The sequence below is a fragment of the Populus euphratica genome, unplaced genomic scaffold, assembly GCF_000495115.2.
Source record: "Populus euphratica unplaced genomic scaffold, PopEup_1.0 scaffold117.1, whole genome shotgun sequence".
Classification (NCBI taxonomy): domain Eukaryota; kingdom Viridiplantae; phylum Streptophyta; class Magnoliopsida; order Malpighiales; family Salicaceae; genus Populus; species Populus euphratica.
Window position 1 is genome coordinate 368354 of NW_011500008.1, and position 27078 is coordinate 395431.

At 33.5% G+C, this 27078-nt stretch overlaps 3 protein-coding genes and 1 long non-coding RNA gene across 4 annotated transcripts; 3 read left to right on the forward strand and 1 right to left on the reverse strand.

Annotated features, from left to right (window-relative positions):
• The first annotated feature begins 10007 nt into the window (after nucleotides 1-10007).
• On the forward strand, nucleotides 10008-11803 carry LOC105141286 (protein trichome birefringence-like 19). Its single transcript, XM_011048471.1, has 2 exons — nucleotides 10008-10544; nucleotides 10632-11803. The coding sequence occupies exons 1-2, from the start codon at nucleotides 10104-10106 to the stop codon at nucleotides 11400-11402; spliced, it is 1212 nt and encodes a 403-aa protein (XP_011046773.1). The 5' UTR covers nucleotides 10008-10103; the 3' UTR covers nucleotides 11403-11803.
• A 1680-nt stretch (nucleotides 11804-13483) lies between these two features.
• LOC105141287 (protein trichome birefringence-like 19) lies at nucleotides 13484-15275 on the forward strand. The gene is made up of 2 exons (XM_011048472.1): nucleotides 13484-14075; nucleotides 14342-15275. Exons 1-2 carry the CDS (start codon nucleotides 13581-13583, stop codon nucleotides 15161-15163), a joined length of 1317 nt encoding a protein of 438 aa, XP_011046774.1. The 5' UTR covers nucleotides 13484-13580; the 3' UTR covers nucleotides 15164-15275.
• Nucleotides 15276-15900: 625 nt separating this feature from the next.
• LOC105141290 (GRIP1-associated protein 1-like) lies at nucleotides 15901-21428 on the reverse strand. Its single transcript, XM_011048473.1, has 6 exons — nucleotides 20948-21428; nucleotides 17627-17749; nucleotides 17206-17394; nucleotides 17032-17113; nucleotides 16441-16505; nucleotides 15901-16327 (listed from the first exon to the last, which is right to left on the reverse strand). Exons 1-6 carry the CDS (start codon nucleotides 21230-21232, stop codon nucleotides 16031-16033), a joined length of 1041 nt encoding a protein of 346 aa, XP_011046775.1. The 5' UTR covers nucleotides 21233-21428; the 3' UTR covers nucleotides 15901-16030.
• LOC105141289 (uncharacterized) lies at nucleotides 17354-17569 on the forward strand. The gene is made up of 2 exons (XR_845335.1): nucleotides 17354-17445; nucleotides 17494-17569. It is a non-coding gene; the product is annotated as an uncharacterized LOC105141289 (long non-coding RNA).
• Nucleotides 21429-27078: the final 5650 nt, after the last annotated feature.

Sequence of the window (27078 nt, forward strand, 5' to 3'; positions counted from 1 at the left end):
TCATTTCCTGTTAATTTAGAACGTCCATTTCTTGCAACTTCTAATGCATTGATTAATTATAGGAATGGACTGAAGAAGCTATCATTTAGAAACATGGCATTGGAGATGAATATTTTTAAAATTTACAAGCAACGTAGAGATGATAATAATTTACAAAAAGTGGACTTTACTAAAAAATTAGTTCATGATCAATTTCAAACCACTTCCAGCAAAATTGAGATTAATGAATCTGATGATTTGCAAATGGTTTATTTGTAGGAAGAATAAAAAACAAGTAATTGGAGACCACAAATTAAGGAATTGTCACTACGATCAATTCAGTCCATTCTTTCAAGTGTCCAACCACCTAAACCTGATTTGAAATCATTACCATTTAATCTTAAATACTCATTTTTGGAAGAAAATTAAACTTTTCTAGTAATAATCTCTTTCAAACTTAATGCACATTAAGAAGGTAAGTTATTACAAACTCTGAAAATGCACAAAAATGCATTAGGATGGACCATAGCTGTTGGGACAAAGAAAAGATAAGAAACCTTATGTAATTTACTATGCAAGTAAAACTTTAAATAGTGCTCAAATGAATTATACCACCACTGAAAAAGAATTACTTGCAGTTATTGATGCATGTGAAAAGTTCAAGTCTTATCTTGTTGGCTCACCTGTTGTTGTTTTTAGTGATCATGTAGCATTAAAATATCTTCTTTCTAAGAAAGATTATAAGACGAGATTGGTGTGGTAGATTTTATTACTTCAAGAATTTGATATCATAATCAAAGACAAGAAAGGCATCAAAAATGTTGTCGCAGATCATTTATCAAGATTGACAACAGATTTGAAAACTGACATTACATCAATTGATGACTACTTTCATGATGAATCCATACTTTTTGTATCTACATTGCCTTGGTTTGCTAATATTATCAATTTTCTTGTTTTAGGACAATTGTCAGCTCATTAGAATACCTAAGATAAAAGAAAATTCTTGAATAAAATGAACTTTTATTGGGATGTCCCTTATTTATTCAAATATTATCTTGATCAAATATTTTAAACATGCATTCCTGACAATGAGGTAAGTAGTGTCATTAAATTTTGTCATTTTGCGGCATGTAGGGGTCATTTCTCATTAAGAAAGATAACTGTAAAAATCTTATAAAGTAAATTTTACTGACCCACCATGTTCAATAACTCACATGCATTCTGTAAGACTTATGAGAATTGTCAAAAGTTGGGATCTATTTCAAAGCGTCATATGATGCCTTTAAGTCCTATTCTTGTCATTGAGATCTTTGACTATTGGGGTATAGATTTCATGGGTCCATTTCCTTTATCATTTGGTTTCTTGTACATATTAACCATAGTAGATTATATTTCAAAATGGATGAGGCAATTTCAAGTCGAAACAATGATCACAAAATAGTGATAAAGTTCTTAAAAGAAAATATGTTGAGTCAATTTAGAATCCCTCAAGCCATGATAAGTAATGGTGAAACATATTTCTGCAACAAATCATTCGAGTCTTTAATGAAGAAATATGGAATCATCCACAAAGTTGTCACCCCTTATCACTCTCAAACAAGTGGACAAGTAAAGCTTGCTAATATAAAGATCAAATAAATTTTGAAAAAAATAGTGAACCCTAATAGAAAAAACTGGTTTTTAAGAGTTAATGATGCACTTTGAACTTATCGAACTACTTATAAAACATCATTAGGCATGTCACCTTATAGACTAGTCTATGGAAAAACTTGTCATTTGCTTGTAACACTTAAACATAAAGCTTATTGGGCTATTAAAGCTTTCAATTCAAACATTGATAATGCTAGTCAGTTGTAAAAATTATAAATAAATGAGCTTGAAGAAATAAGAAATGATGCATATGAAAATTCAAGAATTCATAAAACAAGAATCAAAGATTTCAAGACAAGAAAATACTGAGAAAAATATTGAATTTTGATCAAAAAGTCTTACTTTATAATTCTAGACTCCATTTATTGCCTGGAAAACTAAGATCAAAATGGAGAGGTCCTTTTATTGTGAAACATGTGTATCCATATGGGGCCTATGACATCGAGAATCCAAAGAATGGCAATGTTTTCAAGGTAAATGGACATCGTCTGAAAGTTTACTTTGACAATTTTTCAGTTGAACATAACTCTATTGAATTGGGTGATCCTGTATATAAAGATTGATTTTATTTTATTTTATTTTTGTTTCTTTTTGAGTGATTTTTGCAAGTTTCTTCACCCCGGTCAAATGGCGGATAACGGTACTCCGTAACTTAAGTCGGTTCTTTCAGTTAATATCATTGAAAAAATAAATGGAGAGGAACTATACGTCTCCACAATGTCTGATCGAATGAATACAATGTTTAAACACGTTGATGCCTTCATTGCCTTACCAGGTGGTCTAGATACATTGGAAGAGATATTTCATATTACCTCTTGGGCTCAACTGCACATTCACCATAAACTTATAGGTCTGTTAAATGTTAATGACTTTTATGATAAATTGTTGTTTTTTCTTGATCATACCGTAGAACAGAAATTTCTAACATTTTCTATACAATAAATCATAATCTCTACTGCTACCATTGAACAATTGATTGACCAACTACAATCTTTTATTCCTATAATTGATCCCTTCATAAGTCCTATAAATTGGTCAACTAAGGAAAGCTATAAAAAACTTAGATTGGATTTGAGCCTTTATTTGTGGATTTTTATGTCTTTTGATTTTATTATTGTATTTTGTTGCTTCTTATATTTGTTCAAGTGTGTTTCAGGTTTGTCAGTGTTTATTATTTCAAGTGATGTCTTCTATCCTCTATCTTTCTACCTTAGGACATTGAGGATAACGTCTCGTTTTGGTTAGAGGGAGAAGGTGATATTTTAAAATAAAAAAACTAACTTACTGTGTTTTTTATTTCATAAAGCATGTACAAAACTGTTGTTACTAGAATGACAAAGTAAATGAGTTTTTTTTTTTATTAAAGTGACTCTTGATATGTATTTTAGTAACTATTATTAACAAGGTCTATCATAACTCTCGTATTGTTATCACTTAACTCTGCTCATTCACTCATTTAACATGTATTCTTAAACCTTAATTTTCACACACACACACACTTTAACATATGATTGTGGATTGCACATTAGATTATTACATTATTTATGTTTTTTTATTAAAGGTAACAACTAAAGGAAAGGGATAGTATATAGTTTGTAAAAAACTAAAAAAAAAAGCAAAAAAAAAATGATGATAATAAAAACATAGATAAGTTTGGTTTCGTAGCCTTTATAACCTACGCAATTAAGTCTGAAGGGGTGTTTTAACACCTAATGTTCTAAAGTCAACTGACTTGAAAACTTTTAGCCCAACACTTGTTACATGGGTTGAGGAGAAAAGCTTAAGGGAATCAAACATTGCACTATCTATGTATCAGTGTCTGTAACCCAAGTTACTATGCCCGTAGAGGTGTCTTAACACCTAATGCCCTAAGACCAACTAATCCAAAAGTCATTAGCTAAGAGCTCGTTATATGGGTTAAAGATGCATCGTATTTTAAGTTATATGTACATATATTAAAAAAAAATAAGAAAAAAATAATAATAATCTCAATCCAAGGAAGTTAACCTTAAATATTAGAACAAAAATTTTGTTTTCTTCTAAGAAAAGCCTTATAACTATATGTTGATATATTAAGCATAAAATTTTTTTTTTATTAATATCTTGTTTAAGAGATATTAAGCAAATATATAAATTTAATGAGAGTTTGTTTATCTAGATAGATTAATGGAAGTTAAATGATGAATACCTTGCTTTGGGGAATGATTAGTACTTAAAAGTGCATTTTTGTCATGGTTTTATATCATCACGACTAGTAATAAGCTGATGGGGGGGGGCGTGATTAGTACTTAAAATTATATTTTTATCAAGGTTTTATATCATCATTTTGCACTTGAAGTATCACTAACTCCTTAACTAAAGCATGCTTTATAATAACATATCTACTAATATAAGATACCTTTAATTTATGGTAAATACATCTTAAATGCAGGCCTATCACATAAATAAAAGGATTGATTGATGAGTTTAAGTATTGAAATTGAAAGGACAAAGAGAGGGCCAAACTTTAGAAAAGAGATGCTGGTGCAGTCTAAACTAAAATATTATTTGGTAATTGGGTCATATTTAAAGCTGTAGATCTCGGATTTAGATCCATTTTACATGGATGCAAAGGTAAGACATAGTCCTATAATTTTCATGTAGAGGTCTCATTTTAAAAAGGTCATTTTCAAGTCCAAATTATAACAACAACGAAGAAGTCTGAATCTATCTTACAGCCCAGATACTATTTAGTGTTCAGTCCATATCTTATGTTCTAAAGGTACAAATGACCTCAATTTTTTTCCTAGAAAGCTGAGACAATTTTCTAGAACGTTATATGAAAGTCTAGTTCAAATTATAATGACGTTTTATACAGACAAGAGAAGATAATGATTGTCACCAAGTCAAGAGTTGGTCAACCACTCATCAATTAGTCATTAAATCAATAGTTTTCAATTTTGGTTTACAAAAAGAAGCATTTGCCATGCATTTAGGCACCTTGATTTTCAGATCAAGATCATGCTCTTGCTTTCTCTTTTTGTATTTTTGTAATGCTTAAGTTTTGCTTTTATTAATATCTTGTTTATATCTTTTATTTCTTTTCTTTTATTTAGTTAACTTTTATCTGATTTATGTTTTTATTTTGTTTATTTATTTTTCTTTCTTTCATTATGTTTAGTTAAGTTTATTGTTATGTCAAAGTCAAAAGGTTACACTAATTGTGTAAGAACAAGTATATCGTAAATTTAACATGGACTTTAATGTTTGATACTAACATATTTTATATTTGTTATCTTGTTCACTCTTTAATACTTTGCTTATTAAATGACTAATCTTGATTTATGTTATATAACACTTGGTACAACAAATGCTTGGCACTTTCATAGCCCATAATGTATGGTATAACCGACACCTGAGCTATGAAAGAAACTTGATTTGTTGTTAACATAAGTTATAATCATAAATGCCTGACGAGATTTACAAGTATTAGCATTAATCGAATAAGATGACTAATGTAATCATGTTAACAATATATAATCTGATTGAAACCTCCTTTGTGTGTGGTTTCCAATTGAATAATAAGAGTTTATACTATACTTGTTTGACATACCATTAGTGAAACCTCTAACCTTGACATTTGTTATTATCATTGTTTAATCGTTACATTAATATTCCATCTCAAAGTTCTCATCTTCTTCTTCTTCTTCTATTTCTTTATTATTATTATTATTATTATAGTTATTATTGTCATTGTTGTTATTCTTGTTATTCTTGTTATTTTATTATTATTTTTTATAATTTATACAACGAACCTCCTCGTGGTTCGACCCCAGTCTTGCCAAGTTATTTATTATTTCGACACTTCTGCACTTGGTAGAAGATATCAATCTTTTTGTTGTGTCACCAACGTTCACTTCCATTATCCATCTTCTCATTTTAAATGATTCATAATTTTTATCCTATAATCATTCACAATAAAAATAACACTCATAAACCTAAATTGATTTCTGACGCCTATGTTCATTATCCTTTTTCTCAAAGCTTTTATGGCTACATTTCAGTCTAATGACTTAGAACCTTCTTGCCACTCTAAAGCTATTGAACATCCATATTAGCGGAAGGCCATAAACAAGTAGTTTGATGCCTTATTATCTAATGACACTTGGATTTTGGTTTTCAAACCACTTACTGTTAATATCGTTGGCTGCAAATAGGTGTACAAAATTAAACGCAAAGCTGATGGCATAATCAACAAATACAAGGCCAAGTTGGTTGCTAAAGGTTTCATCAACAAGAGGGCATTGATTTTAGGGAGACTTTCAGCCCTATTGTCAAATAAAAAATAGTCCATTTGGTTTCTTCTTTGGCAGTCTCATGTGGTTGACATATAAGGCAAATTGATGTGTAAAATGCCTTTTTACATGATATTCTATATTATAACCCAATTTTGATCCATTTGTTTTCAATTTAATTATAAGAAGGGTAAATCTTGAAATTAAAAGATTAGGGGCTTGAATTCAAAGTTTCAAAACTTCAATGACCAAATTGAAAATGGGCATTTCAAGCCGAAACAACGTCGTTTCAAACATGCGTTGATTCTTCTTCTTCTTCCTCTGACGCTACAAATTCACCTATAAAGAAGGTAAAGAAATTGAAATGCCAGCATCTTAGTCCTACCAAAACACAAAGATCAATCCCTGTCTTCATCCCAGGAAAATAAGGATTGAATCTCGCGTCCAAGTCCCAGCAAAAGACTAATTCCCCCAGACTTATCCTTCTCCCAGTAAAGAAGAGACGTGTTGGGAACAACCATTTATTGGAGCCCTATAAAAGACCAGTAATAGGTTATACCAAAGGAGGAAAATGTAAGAGAAAAGATAGAAAAAAGAGAAAGAACGAGAGAAAGAAAAAGAGGGGGAGGGAAACCTAGACGAGCAAAACAAAAACTAAAGAAAATTATACAAACAAGAACAAGATAAAGGAAAGAGAGCAGAAAAGAATAAAAAAATAAGAAAACATTACCCCACACTGCTTGGTTCTCATTCAAAGGTTCTGTAATCCATGCAAGCTTTTGTTCTCCCTCGTTTTGCATTTTAATTACATAGGTATTGTAGCAAGCATGCATGAATAGCTCACGCACACTTGGTCTTTGAACCATCTAAGTTCAGCCCAGCCCATACTAGTTGGGCTAGACTCAGTCCAAACTAAAAAAAATATGAAGGGGTCGGGTCTGGACCTCAGGCCTAGGTTGTTCTTATTACGGGTGTGTTTGGCAAAACATACCCTTATGCTTTTCCATGTGTTTCGTTCCCTATCTTTTTTGATATTTGGCCAAACGAGACTCCTTTATGATATTAGAAAATTATGAAAATATTTAAGGATCTTTGATGATTTATTTTTGGCCCCCTCACGCTTTATTTTATTTTTTTCCTTGCATTTTATATTTTTTTCTACTATGTGCTCAATCTGTGGACTATTAGTGTTAAATGCAAATATGTTGTCAATATTTTTTTTCCATCTAAAAAGGGAAAATAATAATAAAGGATAAATAAAAAAAATGGCATTTGAAAAATTCTTTTTCAAATTCAATTTTTTACAAAATTATTCATTGACGTTAAAGTCAGGAATATCATAATTTTTTGGGTTTATGCAATATTTATTAATGGCAAAGCTGAAAATATTCATATGAAACTATTCACTGACATTAAACTCAGGAACATGATAGGAAGAATAACAAAAAGAAAAAGAAAAAGGAGAACATATTCTTAGCAATTTTAAACAAAACCAACAATGCAACCTATTTCAGGTAGAATGCTTAAAGGGTGATAATATCTTCCCTTTCGTGTAATTAGTCTTGTACCATTAGAATCTTTATTAACCAGTTAGGGTTCTTAATAACTATAATATTAGGTGGTGACTTCTCAAACTAGAAATTTTCCTTAAAAGAATAAGATGTCAAATATATGTTCTTTTTTCATTGATAGATTAATTTTTAATCGATCGTCGTGATGTCCGAGTGGGACATTCTCAATGAACTTATTTGCATGGCCCAGCCTCCACATTTCACTAACCCTCAACTATATATTATGTTTGCAAATTAAATAAGTCTCTCTATACACATGATTATTTTTACTTCATGTTTATCATCATGGATCTATCACCATCTATTTATTAATTTATGTTAATGATATAATCTTAATTGGCTCTAGTGTTCATTCCATTGGCAATGTTATTCATTTATTACAAAAACTTTTTACTATCAAAGATATAAATGTACTGGGTTTCTTCCTAGGCATTAAAAGCATATAAAAGGATCATGACCTATTCTTATCTCAACGACATTATATACTAGATATTCTTATCTGCAGCAAAATAGACAAGGTAAAGCCCTATATTACCCCCAATGTTCCCATCACAATCTAACATTAGTTTTGCTAGCACTTCATTTCACGACCCATAATTATATCGCAATGTTGTTGGTGGCCTATAATAATTATCATTTACCCAAACTGATCTTGCCTTTACTATCCATAAAATGAGAAAATATATGCATCATCCTATAGAGGTGTATTGGATTGCAGCTAAACGAATCCTATGTTATTTAAAACACACTAAACATCATGCTTTGTTAATCCAACCATTATATACTCTTTAGCTTTAGACCTCTAGTGATGTTAATTAGACAACAGATCATGATAACAGACGATCCATTAGAGTTTATTGTGTATATCTAGGCTCTAACTTAATTTCTTAGAGTTTCAAACAACAATATACAATAACTCAAAATAATATAGAGGTAGAATACAAAGCTCTCGCTAACGCTATTGTAGAAATTCAATGGCTAACATCTATGTTGATTGATCTTCATGTTTCAATTACTTCCTCTCTGATTCTATGGTGCAATAACATTGGGGCCACACATTTATCCAACAATCCATTGTTCTATGTTCATGCAAAGCACATTGAAATAGACTTTCACTTTGTCAAAGATCAAGTTATACAAGTTATACATGGTCAGCTTCTTTTGAAATTCATCTTTACAAAAGATTAGTATGTTAATGCTCTTACCAAGCCTTTATCTTATGTCCAATTTCAGCTTCTCTATGACAATCTTAGGTTCGTTCCATACCCATTTAATTGTGGGGATGTGTTGAAGAATCAACCTATGACACCTTAGATTCTTTAGATTTGCATAAGACTCCTCAAGTAATAAAGCCCTGCAATAACCTCAACAACATATTCCAATGCTTCATGATTTTAATAAATAGCCTTTCAAATATTTAAATTACTTGTTGATAAGATATATGTATTGAGATAGGAAACTAGCCTACATTTTTTCTATTTAACAAGAACTCTAGAGTAGATAATAAGATATTATATTAAACCATTATTTTTTGTAAAGATTTCAAAGCATAAGGAAACTTTATAATTTGGAATCCTTTTTAGATTCTTAAAAAAAAAACAATGATTGAAGTTTTGGCATTTCTTACCTATTTAAATTTATAAATTTAGAATTTGTATGAATGTGTTGAGAAAATTAGAAAGATTGAATTGGCAAATATCACAAATTATAAAGGAGATAAGTTTCACAAAAATTAAGAATTCTTAAGCATGTTAATTTTCTTTTAATCTTTCACCAGTTAAAAAAATAAAAGAGATTAATTAATATTCAACAAAATCTCTTGCATCTTGGTTCTTTTAAATAGGATCATTATTAGCTCTACCAAGAGAGGTAAGATTGCTTTAATCAATATGGACACCAAAATAAAGAAAACAATATCAACATTGAAGCATGATTCATCATGCAAATCAAGTATTTTATTGAGAAAATCTATGCAAATAAAGGGTTGTTGATTTTTTGCTCAATAATTAATTACAAAAAATCCTTTATTTTCATCTCTATAATAAATAATGGAGTGAGAATAATAATAAAGAAAATAGGGTGGGAATAAGACAAATAATACCACCCGATCAGAATTTTGAGAGAAAATATATTTGAAAGTGATCCCTTAACTAGGATCTGCATTTTGATTTAGTCCTTAAAGTGTAAATTAAAACATAAGGAATTATCACCAATTATTCAAATTCAAGGAAGTAGCTAGGAAGATTATTGCATCTTGGAGAAAAGAAACAGTATACCTTGTGAGGTTTGGTGGAACATCTTGTTCCATCACATATCACACGCATCAAGTAGCCTTCACCTTTCTTTCATGGCTATAAATTCAGGACTCCTAATCGAAACTTTCCAGCCTTGCATGACTTGTGTCAGACTCCTTTTTCCTTTTCACCATTTAATACAAAGAAAGGGAAATATTGGGCATACATTTAACCTTCAGAGACATGATTAAGCTGTGTGAAAGGGAAGATTCGCAACTGTTAATTCATTATAATATTTGTTTTAGCTTCCAGGCATATAAAATGAACTGATACATTAAAAAAAAAAAAAGGAAAAAAGAAAAAAGAAAGAACTCTGCGTTTTCTCTCTAATTATGATTCATGTACCTGAATTTCACCTTGGCAAAAACTTTTTAGACAATGGCATGACCAAACTTCTCATAACCCTTGTTCTAATAATTCTTGCCCCCATGATTCCTCTCTACATCCTGAATATCTCATCACCAATATGGCTGCCTTATAAGAGCTCTAAGAGCAGAAAATGTGACATATTTCGTGGGACATGGATTTCGTATCAGAATATGCCATACTATAATAATGCAACATGTCGAGAAATCTTTGATCAACAAAACTGCATGAAGTTTGGCAGACCAGATACTGACTTCATGAAATGGAAGTGGAAACCAGACGAGTGTGAGCTGCCTCGCTTCGATGCGGAGCAGTTTTTGGAGCTTGTTAGAGGGAAGTCAATGGCATTTGTTGGAGACTCCTTAGGAAGAAACCAAATGCAGTCACTGCAGTGTCTCTTAGCCAGAGTAAGTGTTCAGAATTAGTAAAACATAAGTAGCTGATCATTGAAGCAAGTGTTTTTTTGCATGATAAATTCGCTTCTGTACTCACAGGTGGTCTATCCTGAAGACATTATTTCTTACACAGAAGATAAAAGCTTCAAGAGATGGTTCTATGTTAACTACAACTTTACACTAGCATCCTCTTGGGCACCCCACTTGGTTCGAACCATTGACACGGATCCTAATGGCCCAACCAATAACAGCTTTTTGAATCTTTACTTGGATGAGGCCGACGATGCCTGGGCAGCTCAAATTGAGACGTATGGCTACGTGATCATCTCGGCTGGAAGATGGTTCTATGGACCACAAGTATTTTATGAGAATGGCAAGGTTGTTGGATGCCATCGATGTCTTAAGAACACCATTAAGAACCTCACAATGTTCTATGGATACAGGAAGGCTTTTAGAACTTCTTTCAAGACCCTGCTCAGCCTTGCAAGGTTCAGTGGTGTAACATTTTTGAGGACCTTGTCACCGGCACATTTTGAGAACGGGGAATGGAATAAAGGAGGCAATTGTGTCAGGACGCAGCCCGTTTCTAATGGAGAAATGAAATTGGAAGGGGGTGATTTGGAGCTATACTTGACTCAAGTAAAGGAGTTCAGAAGAGCAAAAAGGGAAGGAAAAAGGAGGGGCTTAGATTTCAGGTTGCTAGACATAAGTGCAGCAATGGTTATGAGGCCAGATGGACACCCAAACCATTATGGACACTGGCCGCATGAGAATGTGACTATTGCCGACTGTGTTCATTGGTGCTTACCAGGCCCTATTGATACTTGGAACGAGCTCTTGCTTCAGATGCTGAAGCGGGAAAGGCACTGAAGAGCCATTCAGTAGCAGACTACAAAATATTCAGCTCAATGCCATCTGATGGGTTTCGATCAGGCAAATGGCTGGGGGGAGTCATGTGGAGTGTGGGAAGGCATGGTTTCTGATTTCCAGTTTTGTTGTTTATTATTTATTTCAAGTTGCCAGTCGTCTCCGAGTCAATATCTTCCATTTGGTTATGGTCCAAACTCCTGAGAGACGGACGGTAAAAATTATAAAAGCATCATTAGAATCAGGATGGTGCTGTTTCTAGTTCTAGTTAAAACGCCCTGTTCAAGTGCAGAAAAGATGGAAAAAAACAAAGAAACTAGGCACTAATGAATCACGGGAGCTTTGTATTTTCACAATGAAGATGTTTAACTAGTATCTCTATAAAATGTTTTCATATTTTAGCAGTGAGCATCTTGCATAAGATCACTGACAGGCAGTGGCAACGTTTCCTGGAAGCAAGGGAAGAGGAGCAGGATTCTTCTTCTTGTTCTGCCCTTGGTCACTTACTACCTTAAAAATCATTATAGAAAAGGAAAAGCAATTTCATGTATTAGATCTTAAATATAGTGGTATAAGAGCAACCCTAGCAGTAATAATCAGAGGTTCTGAGCATACCCCAGTAACCCCACCGCTAATCCTAGATAATGCTAGACATGTAACCCTACTTCATCATCACCTTGTGACCTAAATTATTGTTCTTCTTAAATAACCCAGATAATTAATTTTCTTAGCATTTTCCTTACTGATACAATGTTTTTGTCCAGGTCATCACTAGATAAATAAATGCAGTCAAGTCTTGGACTTAAAAAATGCAGACAAGTCTTGCCTTAATAGCCTCCTACACGAGCTTGAACTTCCAATCTCAAACCTGTTCTGGACCTTGAAGTTGAATCATAATAGCTATAAGATTTATCTGAAATAAAAAGATCAAGGGAAAAAAAAAAAGATCACGATCCCAATTGTGAGTTTTTACAAGTCTACAAGGATTCTGGTGTGGTTAGACAACTATTACTTCTAAATTCCAACTGCTAGTTCCTTCTTCTCAGATCAATTTAAATGGGAAAAATATTTAAAATCAAATAAAGGAAAGCGTAAAGAATAACTCAGCAGCCTCCGAAGTCCCACCAATCTTGGTTGTCACCCTAGGTGGGGGCGTGTAATAGTGTCTCAGCTGATATTTTAGTTCAGAAAGATGTAGGTAGCAGTCGATATCAAAGCAAAAGGTAAGCTTACCTTTCCTCTTAAGAAAAATGTGTTGAAATGTGCCCAATCTCACAGAAATGCGATTTGCAATCATCGATAACTTTCCTCCTAAGCCACGCCTGTGTCACTTGGCACTGAATACAACCAACAGAGCATTCCTGTAGTTGTATTTGAAGAAACCTTCAAAGCTAAACACCATGAGGTGGCACAGTGTATCCATGAGCCTTGTGATTGCTGGGAATTGTTGACTATAAAATGTGATTACCGTTTGATCATGTTATAATTCTGTTGCATTCCCATTCCCATGTGGCCCTAGACAAAACTGTGCACCCATTTCTGTGTCTAGAAAATGAGGAATGAGAGCAGCTGCAGAAAGGAATGCAGTCCATTTCCACCCTTTATTTCAAAACTTGGCTTGAGTCATTTCCAGCTTCCAAGCTCATCAAAAGTGTGTCATAGCAAATTTAATAGACATGGCTTTGATTTCCATTACAGTTATTGCTGGTAAATACGATTAGGGCACGTTTATTAGACAAACAAACTAGTTATGAAGTCTGTACAGTCAATATTATCAGTATCATGATGCTAACATTTTTAGGTACAAGGAAGGCTGCTGGAAAAATATAATATGAAAACTAATATGACAGAGAAACGTAGTGCTCAATTATGATCACGATTGTTAGCCAAAATAAAGGGCATTTACATCATGATTGTGATTTAATACTCAAACTTCACCTGTATTAAGGTTGGTAATGGCAGAATTGATTGGAAAACGAAAAGGTTAGGAATTTCCAAAGCTACTATTCAATGTAGATAATGATGCTTCACCAAAGACAAAAGGTGTATTAACTGTGAACCAGCAAGAACTCTCAAACCTCAGCTCTAACAGCTGTTAAAACTAATAATTGGTCAACATTCGATACATGTCCAGAAACATTATAAAACCCATAACAATTGCTCATATATAGTATATACTAAATGCGAAGTTACTTGTTTCACTTCACCATGAATTTTAATGACAATGAGTTTTCCAGAGGAAAGAACTTACAGCACGGCACCTCCAAAAGGTTGCTGCTGCTAGCCTTCAGTCTAGTTTTCCTCACTACAATCCCTCTCTACCTGTTTTCAACTTCACATTCTCCACTTTCATCTCCTAAGATTGATGTCAGTGATTTGAGAAACGTAGGAATGGTGAAGGAATGTGACATCTTTAGTGGAAAATGGATTCCTTATCCCAAAGGGCCTTACTACACTGATGCAACTTGTAGCCTAATCATCGACCAGCACAATTGCGTGAAGTCTGGGAGACCTGATACAGAGTTCATGAAATGGAGGTGGAGACCAGACGAATGTGAGCTACCGTTCTTTAATGCAAAGCTGTTCTTGGAACTTGTTAAAGGGAAGAAGATGGCCTTCGTCGGAGACTCCGTAGGTAGGAACCAAATGCAATCATTGCTGTGTCTCTTAGCCAGTGTAAGTGCGTGCTCAATCACTGCTCATAGCATATATCCATAGATATGGATTGAATCACCAAGAAACTCGAGTTATAAACTCCATGTTGTAATAACTGACACCATTAAACTTAAATATCTTAAAATTAGACCAGAATTTGCTAGGATGTAGTTATTTTATTTACCAGACAATCCGTATCAAGAACTCTACAAGCCAAATTAGAGGCACAAAATTGAGCAGCTTTTCTAATATAAATTTGATTCTCATTCCTGATCTTCATCTTTCAGGTGACCCATTCCGAGGATATTTCTCATAGATATGCAGTAGACACGGCATATTTCAAACGCTGGTTCTACGCTGATTACAGGTTTACCCTGGCGACTCTTTGGTCTCCATTCCTGGTTAAGTCCCGTGATGCAGACCCCAGTGGTCATTCCCTCAACAGCCTGATGAGCCTTTACTTAGACCAAGCTGATGAGGCATGGGCTAGTCAGATTGAAAGTTTCGACTATGTGATCATCTCAGCTGGACAATGGTTCTTCCGTCCTCTGATATACTACATGAATGGTCAGGTTGTGGGTTGTCATAACTGCTACATGGACAACATTACTGCTATTACAAAGTACTTCGGCTACAGAATGGCATTTGGAACTGCCTTTAAGACCCTTCAAAGCCTAAAGAACTACAAGGGAATTACATTCTTAAGGACGTTTTCTCCTTCACACTTCGAAAATGGAGCATGGAATGAAGGAGGGAATTGTATCAGGACAGTGCCCTTTACAACCGAGGAAAAGAAGCTTGATGGTTATGAATTGGAATTCTACCTGACACAAGTTGAAGAACTAAGGAAAGCACAGAAAAAAGGGAGGAAGAGGGGCTTGAAATTTGAGCTACTAGCTACAACAGAAGCAATGCTGCTGAGGCCAGATGGGCACCCAAACCATTATGGGCGCTCACCTCATAGCAATGTGACTGTAGCTGATTGTGTTCACTGGTGCTTGCCAGGCCCCATTGACACTTGGAATGAGTTCTTGCTTTATATGATGAGGAGGGAAGCTCGGGGGTCTTTCAATGAGAAGCTACAGAGAAATATTTCACGAAAAATATGAATACAGTGGTATATTATCAACACCATCCATTTATTATTCTTTGTAATCTTTGTTTCTGTAATTATTTATCATTTACAAGTAAATGAAGTGGTTAAGTTCCCTCACATTACTCGGAAGAATAGTCGCACCTATCGGAGAAGCACCTGACACTGTCAAATAACTGCATTTTGAGAAGCCATGGACCAGCATATTTTGCAAACAATTGAAAAGCAGAGACTTCTAAACCTTTTGAGTTTGGTTTTTAACTTAAGAACAGAGTACAAATGAGAAACTAATTTTGCTAGAATCAAGATCTTTATTCCTTGACCCGGACCCCGTTAATCCTCTTCTTCATGTTTGATCCACTGTACTTCACTGATTATGTCTCTACTTGAGATAATGATGAATGTTTTGGAATTGGATGACTGTCATGATTCATGAAGTACACATCCAACAACGTGTTACATCTTGTAGGTCAATTTCAATTTGAGAACATCAAGAACTCTACGCATCGCAGCTATAATGTTGTTTCCTCCCTGTAATGCCATTGTCTCATCCTTTTTCCTCAATGTTCCACCCCCTGCTCATTACTTTCTTGTCTTTGTCCAGGCGTGCTGTACCCTCTCTTTGCTAGATAGTTTTATCTCTTACCCTAACTTTTTCAACAAGTATATTCCTTAGAGCCACTGACTTCGGCAATTAGCAGAATCATGAACTTAGGAAGCGGTAAACTTCATTTTATATGTATATTTTGAGTATTAGTCCATGCAACCTACAGTACTATATTATTTGTTTCTTTACAGAATTCTGATATATACAACGAAATTATCTCACGTTCACCAAAAAAGTTATTTTATGAAGACGACCAACAGTTTCTCTTGATGCTTCTCAAAATGAAAGTTTGATTAAGACCACAATGTTCAAGAATAAAATGTACATAACAAAAGCTGACCGCAGAAGCATGAGTCTCTGTTGGTGCTCAGTTCGGCCACCAGTGGAATAAGGTAGCTTGTCAACCATATAGTCTGTAGAAGCAGAACCCTTCTCTGAGGTGCTTCTTCCAAACCGATTCCTGGCGGTATTACCCTCTTCATTGCTACTCTCAATCTTCCTCCACAATCCTTTCAACCTTTCTACCTCCATCTCTTTCAAATGAATTTCACTGACCAGGCCTTCTGCTTGTGCCTACAAACAAGACAGCATTTAGAAAAGTTGGTGTTTATGCGATGAGATATCCACTCCACATTGATCCAGAAGTCACAAGTAGCAGTCAATTTGTAATAAATTGTAAAATCCACCTGTTTTGCTGCTAGTTGCTCCATTAGGCTATGAAGCTGTTTATTCAATAACTTCTCTCTCTGAGCTGTGGCAAAATTACTTTCATGTCAAATTCCGTTGAGCAAGTGACTGCTTCAAGAGAGGGAATTTTTCAACTAAATACTGGTTATAAATGTTTTCTTGTCACTGATTACAACATGGTATATGTTTAACCATTGAAAATTAACAAAACTCTGCTAGTAGAGTTATTGGAAGAAAGACATTCAACAACCAACTCAAGAGGTCATCAAGGAACATCTACTGTAGACAAATAATCTAACCCCACCAGCTGGGTGTAATCCTCCTTGCAGCCTCGCATACATAACTCTTTCCCAAGTGTCGTAATCCTTTTCCAGTGAAAGCCTAGCCTTTAATATATGTTTTCAATGGCTGACACGTGAAAAACAAACTCAAGTTTGTCCCTTTGACAACCTTCCAGAAAGCAAGGAAAGAAATGTAAACTAAAATCTAATCTCAGTTCCCTCTTTCACTGTGACCCACCCAAAAAACAAAAAGAAAAGGATAAAAAATGAAGAAACTCAAACTTTAAGAAGATTGATAATATTAGAAACCTGGAGTAGGCTGCTTCAGTTCATTCTCTTGAACTTGCACCCACCTTTTCTCTAAATCTTGAACAATTTCTTCCATTGAACTCTGAGAGAATTAGGCAGATTTTCAAGACCATATAACAAAAGGAGCCAGGTTGAGGAAGAAAGCTTGAAAGAGGCAAAGAAAAGCAAATCTACCAATTCTTTTTTCTTGCTATCCAACTTCTCTAATATAGCAGACTTCTCAGCTTCTGCATCTGGTCCAGCTTCGGCTATTGTTTCAGATGCAACAAATGATTCAACAGACTTTCCACTTTGCCTGGCATCCAATGCAGTTTCTGCATTTTCCAGCTCCTCCATCAAAGTTTGCTCAGTCTCATCCATTTCCTAACATTAATTCATAAAAACAAACATCAAATTGTACAGCGAGTATAGGAAGTGAATGGAGAACTAGGTCTCTTTGTTGGAACAGAAAATACACCCCAGGAGATTATTGCTTACAGAAATATCCTAGGACTCCTATAAGATATGTAGTTATGACGGTGACTGAAGCAATGACAGGGAAAAAAAAAACACGTTACTGATCAGAGTAGCATTAGATGTGGAAGTAAAGCCTGACCTGTAGCTTCTGAAGAAGTAAATCTGTTTCCTGCATTCGATCCTGTAGTTTATTTTCACAATTTAATATAGCCTTTTCATACGCAGCATTTTCTTCCTGGAGGGTCACCTTTCTTAATTGGGCCTGTCACAAAAATAGATTTCAAGTACTGGTAGGCGAAAAGGAGATTCCAAGTACTGGTTGGTGAAAAGGTAATAATCATATAAATTTATTTAATAGAAATTAGATCAGCCTTCAGACCAGAACTCGTCCATGTTCCCAGAAATGAATTAGAAGTCACGGACTCACCATCACAAATTAACATTACACTAAAAAGGAAATTTCTTTTTAAAATTTTATGCTGCTTCTACATAGATTGGTCTTGTCAAGTAGAAATCATAGAGGTAACAAATAGAATTGATAAAAGTAGCAAACTCTGTGTTTACGGAAATTCAGCAAATGAGAACGCTTAAATTAACAAAATTCTTTTACATTTAACCATTTGAAAAAAAAAATGTTGTGCAATATTAAGGACATTACCCAGTTATGGTCTCACTAGATTAGATTATTGTGAAAGAGAATTTGAAGACTATCCTACCAATGTCCTTGCATGGATGAATGCACTCTTATTAAACAAGCCCGAGACTTTTATGATTCCTTCATGCAATGGACATCAAAATTTCCTAATGTCTTGCCACTGATGCCTCCTAATTGCACTTCTTCTAAATAAAAGAACTAAACTCTAATGACGTATTATGAGAGATACTTCCAATTGAACTTGGTCTACATAGAGTGAAAAAAAAAAAAAAACAAGAAGATTCGACAGAATGTGCGCTTTCAATTGCAAAAAAATTGAACACAACTTGAGCACTTATTCACGTAGTGGTGGAACTTTGCATGTCCATTTATCATTTATCATGCAAAACTAATTTGCACATGCTGCATATTCACATTTTACTTCAGAAGCCACCTAGCAATTGGAAACTCTCTCTCCGACACAGTCACTGCTTAATAGATTAGAGTAGCAGCAACTCCTTCACCCCAACCCAAAAGAATTTACATGTGCTGGAGATTACACTGTGTCTTTGAGCATGCGGATTAATCCCACCACCAACTTCACTGATCTCGGACAATTTCTCATCATGGATCTCAATCTCTGTTAATGAAGATTGGAAAGGAAAACTTACTTGTGAGATTTTGTTTTTTTATTCCTAAATCAATTATTTCAATGTCACTTCAATTACTAAAACCAAAGTGATATTCCACAGTACGAACGTCTTTGTAAATCTTGTTAAGTCAATACAGAGAGTCAAGATAGAAAAAGAGAAAGAGAAAACTATGTTCTTTTAGTTATGAAAACTTATATTCTTTCATATGAGTTATGTCTTTTATATATATATATATATGATTATAGGAGGCGGTTATTTCCTTTAGTAACTTCTCTAATAACTTGGATCAGGCCCATCCATCATGGACGGAACAAGTCTAACCCAATAACCAACAAATACCAAATAAAGTAAGCACAAGTAGTACACCAATTAACATTAACAAAAAAAAAAAACTAAAAGAGTTGGGCAGTTAATTGTTTCAATTGTTGTAGCTCCACACTCAAGGCCTTGATATTTTGTTTTTGTTTGCTTGCTATGATCAATCTTGTGAAAAATTGTTTGGGTTTTCTGTTTTCTAAGAAATTAAGACTGGAGGGACTGTAATTGACAATGAGAGAAAAAGGCAGCCCTGAAGAGAAGAGCAGAAAATTCAGTTGCAAAATCCAAGGGGATGAGAGAGAACAAAAAAAGAGAGAGAACAAAAAATCATTATCAGTGCCACATCATGGCGAGGTAGCCACCACATGCTGCCATGGGGGAAGGCCCTGTCAAGAAGATTCCAGAGACACCCAAAAAAACCACCTTTCCAGGCCGAAGGAAGCTGCATGCATTGCCCCAATCCAGTGGCTCTCCTCACGTGCATTGCAAGTGCCAGACTTTTTTTTGCCTCCTTTGTACAATTTAGTTTATTATTCTATAATAACTCTTCAATTGACTCCTGAATCTCTTCTCATCCAAGCCCTCTCTTTTTAATTTATCTCCGACTCTCTAATAACTCTTCAATTTAATATTAAATTTCATCCGACCCAAAGAAGGTTCGATTAAGTAGAGAATAAAGGAAGGGGAAAAAAAAGAAAAGATGTTAGCGCATTTTAGTCATGTTCATGACCCAGGTTAGGAATTTAATGGTTAACTCTAGTTGATTGAGTGTAATCTAATACATCATCGTCTCACTATTAAATAAAAAGAAAATATATCATCTTGATTTTATTTTATTTTAAATTGACCCATGGTTTTACTAGTTGTTTGGGATATTTTTGGACTTATCAGATCAAATGAGTCACATCATGACAATTCCCATACATCTTAACTTAAGCTCGGGCTAGACAAGTAATCAAGTCGAGAGGTGTTAAAATTGACTAAATGAGTCAAGTTTAGTGATATTATAAAGAGTTTTCCACAACCTACTCAATTTTTTTTATCTTTAAGAAAACATCACTTAGAAAAAAAAAATAATAAGGAGTTTGGACAACTTTGTCTTATGTTTTTTTAGTCAGATCAAGTTTTGACCAGTTAAATTTGATATGTTATGAGTTTACGCTAGTTGTTTAAAAAAACACTCACAAGAATGATCCTGGCACCTCGAATCCATACCCGCATTGGAGAGCAAGAGGACAGAACTAGTGCATCCCTTTGTAGATTCCCCAACCCCCAAAACAAAGTACAAAGATCGATCACCTATTTCTTTACAAAGTAAATGTAACAAAATCTCTTTAAACTGTCGTATAAATCATAATTCATATAATCCAAAACAACTATACCGAAATCCTTAGGCATATAAGATTCAAAACCTTCACTTGAAGAGATCGATGGCAATACATAAGCTAATATACAATAACCCCTAAGCATTGCAAATTGCATTACAATGAGAAACACCTGAGCATGATCGTATTTGTACCACAAATTTCTATATTTATCAAAAGAACTATCCATAGAAACTAAAACCAATGTTAGTATCCCGAATGAGAAAAACAAGTAAAAATCTAACCTAAGACGTAAAAGCAAGACAAAAACACCAACAGATAATTTTTGCAAACCATAATTCACAAACCTCAGATAACAAAACCCACTGCTTCAACCATATCCAAAAACACAAAAGACCCAGATGCCAAAACCCAGAAACACAAACAAAAAACCACACAACTCAACAACAAACCCATCACAAACAACCAAAATAAAAACAACAGCCCGGATAGAAATAAACCCTAAATTACCCAAATGATAGCATCTTTACCTGCTCTTTAGTAGCAGAATGAGCATTCAACTGAAGAGCAAGAGCAGCATTGGAGGCAAGAGAATGAGCAAGAATGTGAGGTAGACGTTGAGAGATATCAGGTGAAGGCAATCTAAACCGTAGACCCTGGATCGAACGGCTCAAAGATGAAGCCTTTGAATCTAATTCTTGAACATACTTTTGTTGATCTTCAGTTAACACAATTGGGATTCTATCTTCTGATAATTCATGGTTGTTTCCATGGGATCCTACTACATCTGCTGCCCACGCCAGCAATCCCGCCATGTCTGTATTCCTGTATAAAAATCACTTAAAAACTGTGATGTCTCAGCAAAAAGAAAATACTGGAAATTGAAGAGCAAGAAGGGAGGAGGAGATTGGCGTGGGCTGATTTTAGGAAGACAAGGCTAAATGACTTGTGAGCCTAGATTTTCATTTTTTATTGGGCTTTAGTAAAAACAGAGGAATAATTTGGCTCGACCTGATGATTAGGCGGAGCCTCAAATAAAAAAAAACAAATAGAGGAAAATTGTTTAAGTTTAAAATTATCAAAAACCTGAATTAATGTATGTTCAAGAAAAATTTAAAATTTATATTTAAAAAAAAATATTATTTTAATTTTTTTATAAAATAAAATAATTTGGTTGGTTTAGGTTCACTTAAGTCAACCTACTCCACTCATGACCTGATTATTATTTCTAATTAACTTTTTTATGGAGCTTATAAACAATTAAAAAAACCTAAAATATCTAATCTTAATAATTAAAATATTGAATGATGAAATAAAAATATAATAAAAGATAAATAAATAGTAATTAAGAGAATAAAAACTTCATTTAAAAATAAAAATTGAGATGAGAAAAAAAATCTTGAATTAAAGAAAAAAATAAAAAATACTAATTTTTAATTAATTCAATGATTTTGAATGAAATTTAAAAAAAAATAATGAAAGATAACTAAAATCAACCCGTCCAACCTTTAGAATTTTATAACATGTATTATAAAACCTAACATAATATAAAAATTTAACATGAAAAAATAATAATATAAATTTTATAACCAACCAAAATATTTAGGGATAAATTGAAAAAAAAATAAAAAATGAAGTGCTTTAAAAAATGTAAATTTAAAAAAAAAGGAACTAACTTTGACACAAAAATAAAATAAAACAAAACAAATAAAGGACAAATGAACAAATTAATCTTTCAATAGAAAATATATTCCATAAAAAAGATAATTATATGAAGTGATTTAGGGCAAATTCATATTTATATTGTAGTAAAAAAAAATAAACAAATTATTTTATCTCCAATCATTCTTTCAATAGCAAACATATTCCATTAAAAAGATAATTATACACCCAATTGCATGCCATGCTAATATTTTTGGAAGACAATTTAATCTTTACAGTGTTTTAATCCACAATAATTTATGTTTTAGTAAACGAAAATACTGAGTTGATTTAGTTTGTTTTTGTAATCTCTTCCTGTCTTTTATCAAAATTACTCTCCATTTCTCTCTTCTGCATCTCCATGCATAGTAAGAATTTTAGAAGTTTCTAATGGAGTATTTTGAGCACTCCTGCTCCATTTTACTCATGAAATCTTCACGCTTACAATTAAATGGCTCAACATCTTGCAGTAGTATCTACACATTATATTAGTTTAAAATAATTCAGAATTGCAATCAACAAATGTGTTAAAAAGCAGCATACTACTCTATTGTAATCAACACACGTGATAGCAAGTTTAAATCCAGAAGAGAAGTTGTGTCAACAACACAGCATGATTCAGGAGCAGTTTTAACTAGAAAAAAAAGTCATGGTTTTGATTATTTTGTTCAACCAGCCATTCCATGCTTTGATTGGCATTATGATCATTGAAGCATGTTGATAAGTGTGTTGATTGTAGGGTAAATTAATCAAATAAATCTTGGAAAATTCAGCCAATTCCTGATTTAAGGCCCTAGCCTATTTAAACCGTGCCATCTTATGTGGTATGACCAAAAAGGGTTCGAAGGCATGCGAGCCATCAGCGAATGCAGGCTGGGGTGGACCTGCAGATAGCACCCTCAAACCTAGAAATCTTAGTTTCGACCCTGCGTGCAGGTGTTAACTAACCCTGTTCAACCATCATATTCATGTTGCTCATCTCTGTCCAAGCTGACATGAACTGTCTTTGCTTTTCAAGAAAAGAAAAGGAGAAGAAAACCCTACCCCAAACTGCTATCTGACAGTAACAGAGACCCCAACTTGGCCATGCAGCAGCTTCGAACGAAGTGTAATTAACATGGAGGGGTAGTTCCATTGCGATTAAATCTGCTGGTTGAACATTACTTATGTCACATGATTTATTAACATTTGTTGTGGTTTTCCTCGTCAAATATTTGTTTGTCTTTGTTCGTGATGTCTTGGTTTTGACCAACCTGGTTTTTGCTATTTACTTTGTTATTGTTATATATGTTTCAAACATGTTCTTATTAAAACGATTTATATATGTTTTAAACATATTCTTATTAAATTGATGGATTCGCTTTCTATAAGTTTTTGTTCGACTACCTTGCTTGTGCATTATATCAAATCACAACCAGAAAAATTATTTATACCGATTGAATATCTTGTCGGTGTAAATGATGTGTTTTCATCTGTATAAAAGGAATGTGTAATATTATAAAGCGTCGTCCTAATGCAGTCCCAATGTAGACTCTGGTGCTTGTTTCTTGGAACTGTCAGCTAAAGCTTTTTGTTGTTTGAGAGACATAACAAGCTGGCTGGCTACAATGGGTCTAAAGCAGAATGCGGACCTAGTAACATGGGTTACTAACAGCTATCAAAGGCAGCCCCGGTTCTGCAGATGCAACTGGTTTATTGTCGTTATTGCTGCTTGTTTTATGGCCATTCTAGTGATATGCTTCTCAGTTGAAGCGTTTAGGCTGGGTTTCTTGGTCGCAATTAGCTCTGGCAGCATAGAATCTGACCGAAAATTAAAGTTTGTAAACTAGAATTGCAATAGTACTCTGTCCCCCCCGAATCTGATCGAAAAAGGTTAATGCAGTATACGAAATTGTGTCTCCATCATGTTCATAAAGGATTTCACAATGTAAGAGACATCAGGCTTAGCACATATAACATATATCCATGTATACTAGTGAGAAGGATGAAGTATCTATAACCCATGCGAGATACTACAGGCGATGGACCTCAAACACCACCATGTACCAAGTCAAAAGATGAAGTATAAATTGTGAAACTTTCAAGAAAGCACAGCTTTGACAATTCATGCATGTTGATGGAGAGAGATTTCGTTTAATGGAAAAATAAATTTTAACGCCAAACATGACCTCTGATCAGGATGCGGGTGACCGAGACGACGGCACAACAAATCCCAAGTTTTACTAGAAACTGAAAGGGCAATCAAACTAGATGCATGCATGGACAAGGCAAATCCTCAGCAAAGTCAATAACATCCATGTCTACACCCCTCCCCGATCACCTTCCTAGTGCGTTGTTGATCTTGAATCATGTATCCAGCTTGCGAAAATTAAACTAAACACTAATGGTGAAGAAGCTTAGAAACAAGTACCGCATGTAGATCAAGTATTGCTTGACAATTTATAATGTTGACACGGATCGATCTGGGCTTGATTTCACCAAGAATTGCATTACTCGAGTCTCGACTCTTCTCATGTTCTTGCATGGCATGTTCAAACGCTTGCATAAATTGTGTCAGGTCTCCTCCATATGATTTTCTAGATTTCTTGTGTAACCAAGTGAATGAACTAGTGGAACTCTTGTTAATTAAAAAGAAATTACGACAATTTTTTCAATGTACATATTATTAGGTTGGTTGCCATTTCATGTGCAACAAATGGATGGCACCAACCATTGACTATTGGTAGCCACCATTGTTGAATGAGCTAGAGTTGGTGGCCACCATTGTTGAATGAGCTAGAGTTGGTAGCCACAAATGTTGACAACAAACCAAGAATAGCCTCCATGAATGCCTATAAATAGAGGCATATGTTAGAGAGCAAAATGAGAGAGAGGAAGTAGAGCCAAAGAGGTGAGAAATGTAGGAGAGAGTGGGCTGTCATTGCAGCACAAAAGGAGAGAAATAGAGTGAGGTTGAGAGTTGCTCAAAGAGAGGATGATTCCTCCTCTATTATTGTAAATATTGTACTCTCCCTACATAATGCAATGGCTTCTCCCGTGGATGTAGGCGGTTTTGCTGAACCACGTTAAATATTGTGTCAGTGTGCTTGGCCTCCTATGAGCAAATATCAGTACATCACCGGTCGGAATTCCCAACACATATAATATGATACAGTTTTTCTAACTAAATAGATTGCATAAATTGTTTGTACACAACTGGAAAATGATGAAGTAACCTCCCTCTAATTAACAGGGAAAAAAAAGGAGAAGGTAAAGAAGATAAAATATCAAAATAATTACATAAACTAAATGTAAATATCAAATTATTTAAGTTGAAGAAAAAACAAAATATTAAATTTTATAAAAACTGAAGATAAAATATCACTTTAAAAAATTATATTTGAGATTAAATCTTGTTTTACAAAATCAACTCCAATACTATGTTAAATTAATTCAGATTAACATAAACTAAAAACAAATATAAAAAAGGTAAATATTAAAATTTTCATTAATTTGTTTATTCTAAAGTGTTTACTTAATCTTTATATAGAGAAATTATATATAAATTAAAATTAAAATTAAAATTTTATTTTATTTTTAATAAATAAAACAAAATTAAATGTGTTATTTAAGAATAACATGGCTGCTTAACCCTGTGAATCAAGAAACAGCTGTGAGCTTATATGCTGCAAGAAGGCTTTTGATTCGTGGAAACACTTGAAGAAGATCTATTCTCAATCCAGCCAAGCGAGAGCATTTCAGCTGGAACATGGACTTTTCAATATAGCCAGCTTGAGAAAGACATGGAATTTATCAAGACGGTCATGCCCTTCAACAATTTTAGAAAATCAATTTAGTCCTTATTTTCAAGTCTGTTTTGCATCAATCCCTTAAAAACTATTACAAGGCCTCCCATAGTTTTCAAAATATTTTCATAGTATCCCTTAAACCCCATAATATTTCTAACTTGACCCCCAAATGTTGTATTTGTTCTCTACAAAATGCACATTAAAGTTAATGTCATTCCTAAACATTTGCTAAAAAGTTTTGCAACTGGGATTCATTAATTCTTACAACTTTTATAATAATTTACAGTCATGTTTCATGCTATTAAAATAAATTATTGGGTGCATATAATTATGTCCATGTCAAATAATGTTGCTAAAAAAATCTTGAATCTTTTTTGGTTTTGAAACTAGTTTTTTGGTATTATTGTATTAATATATCAATATTAAAAATATTTTTTAAATAAAAAATAATATTTAGTTATTTACCGACTTATCATCATCACTTGCAAGCTTATGAATTAGGATTTCTTTCCTCGACGAAGCTACCTGCTTGTTTAGAGGCCATAGCCTCACGAAACAACATTACTCATAAGTTATAACCACTTGTATAGTCACCGTAGACAAGAAGTTTGAAGGTGAATAAGGTTTGCTTTTATATTTATTTATTTCTTTATTTTTAATTCAAATATTAAATTTAGTATTATAAAGAATTTATTTTCTTAAATTTATTATTGATGTGAAAAAGTGTTCTCGGTATGCTTGGTAAGAAGTTGAAATTATATTTTTTTAATTTAATTTTTAATTTAAAATCAACTTTTTATGTTTTTTAATATATTGATATTAAAATAATTTAAAAAAATAAAAAATATTACATTAATATATTTTTGAAAAAACATTATTTTTTTTTCTAATTTGTTGGGAGATTTGGTTCTTGGACCTTGTTTATTTTTATATTTTAAAAAAATTACTTTAATATATTTTAAAATTAAAAATAATAAAAATCACAGTTTGAATTTTACTAAAAATAATAATGACAATGATACTTCCTCTAAGAAATCACCATTGTTGTACTTCGAATACGGTGATGAATAAGAGAAACTTGGAAGCCACATAATTTCCACTAAAGGAAACTTCCTGCTTGCAATTGGTAAATTAAAAAACCTCAATGATAACTTCAATTTAGAGTTTAGTAC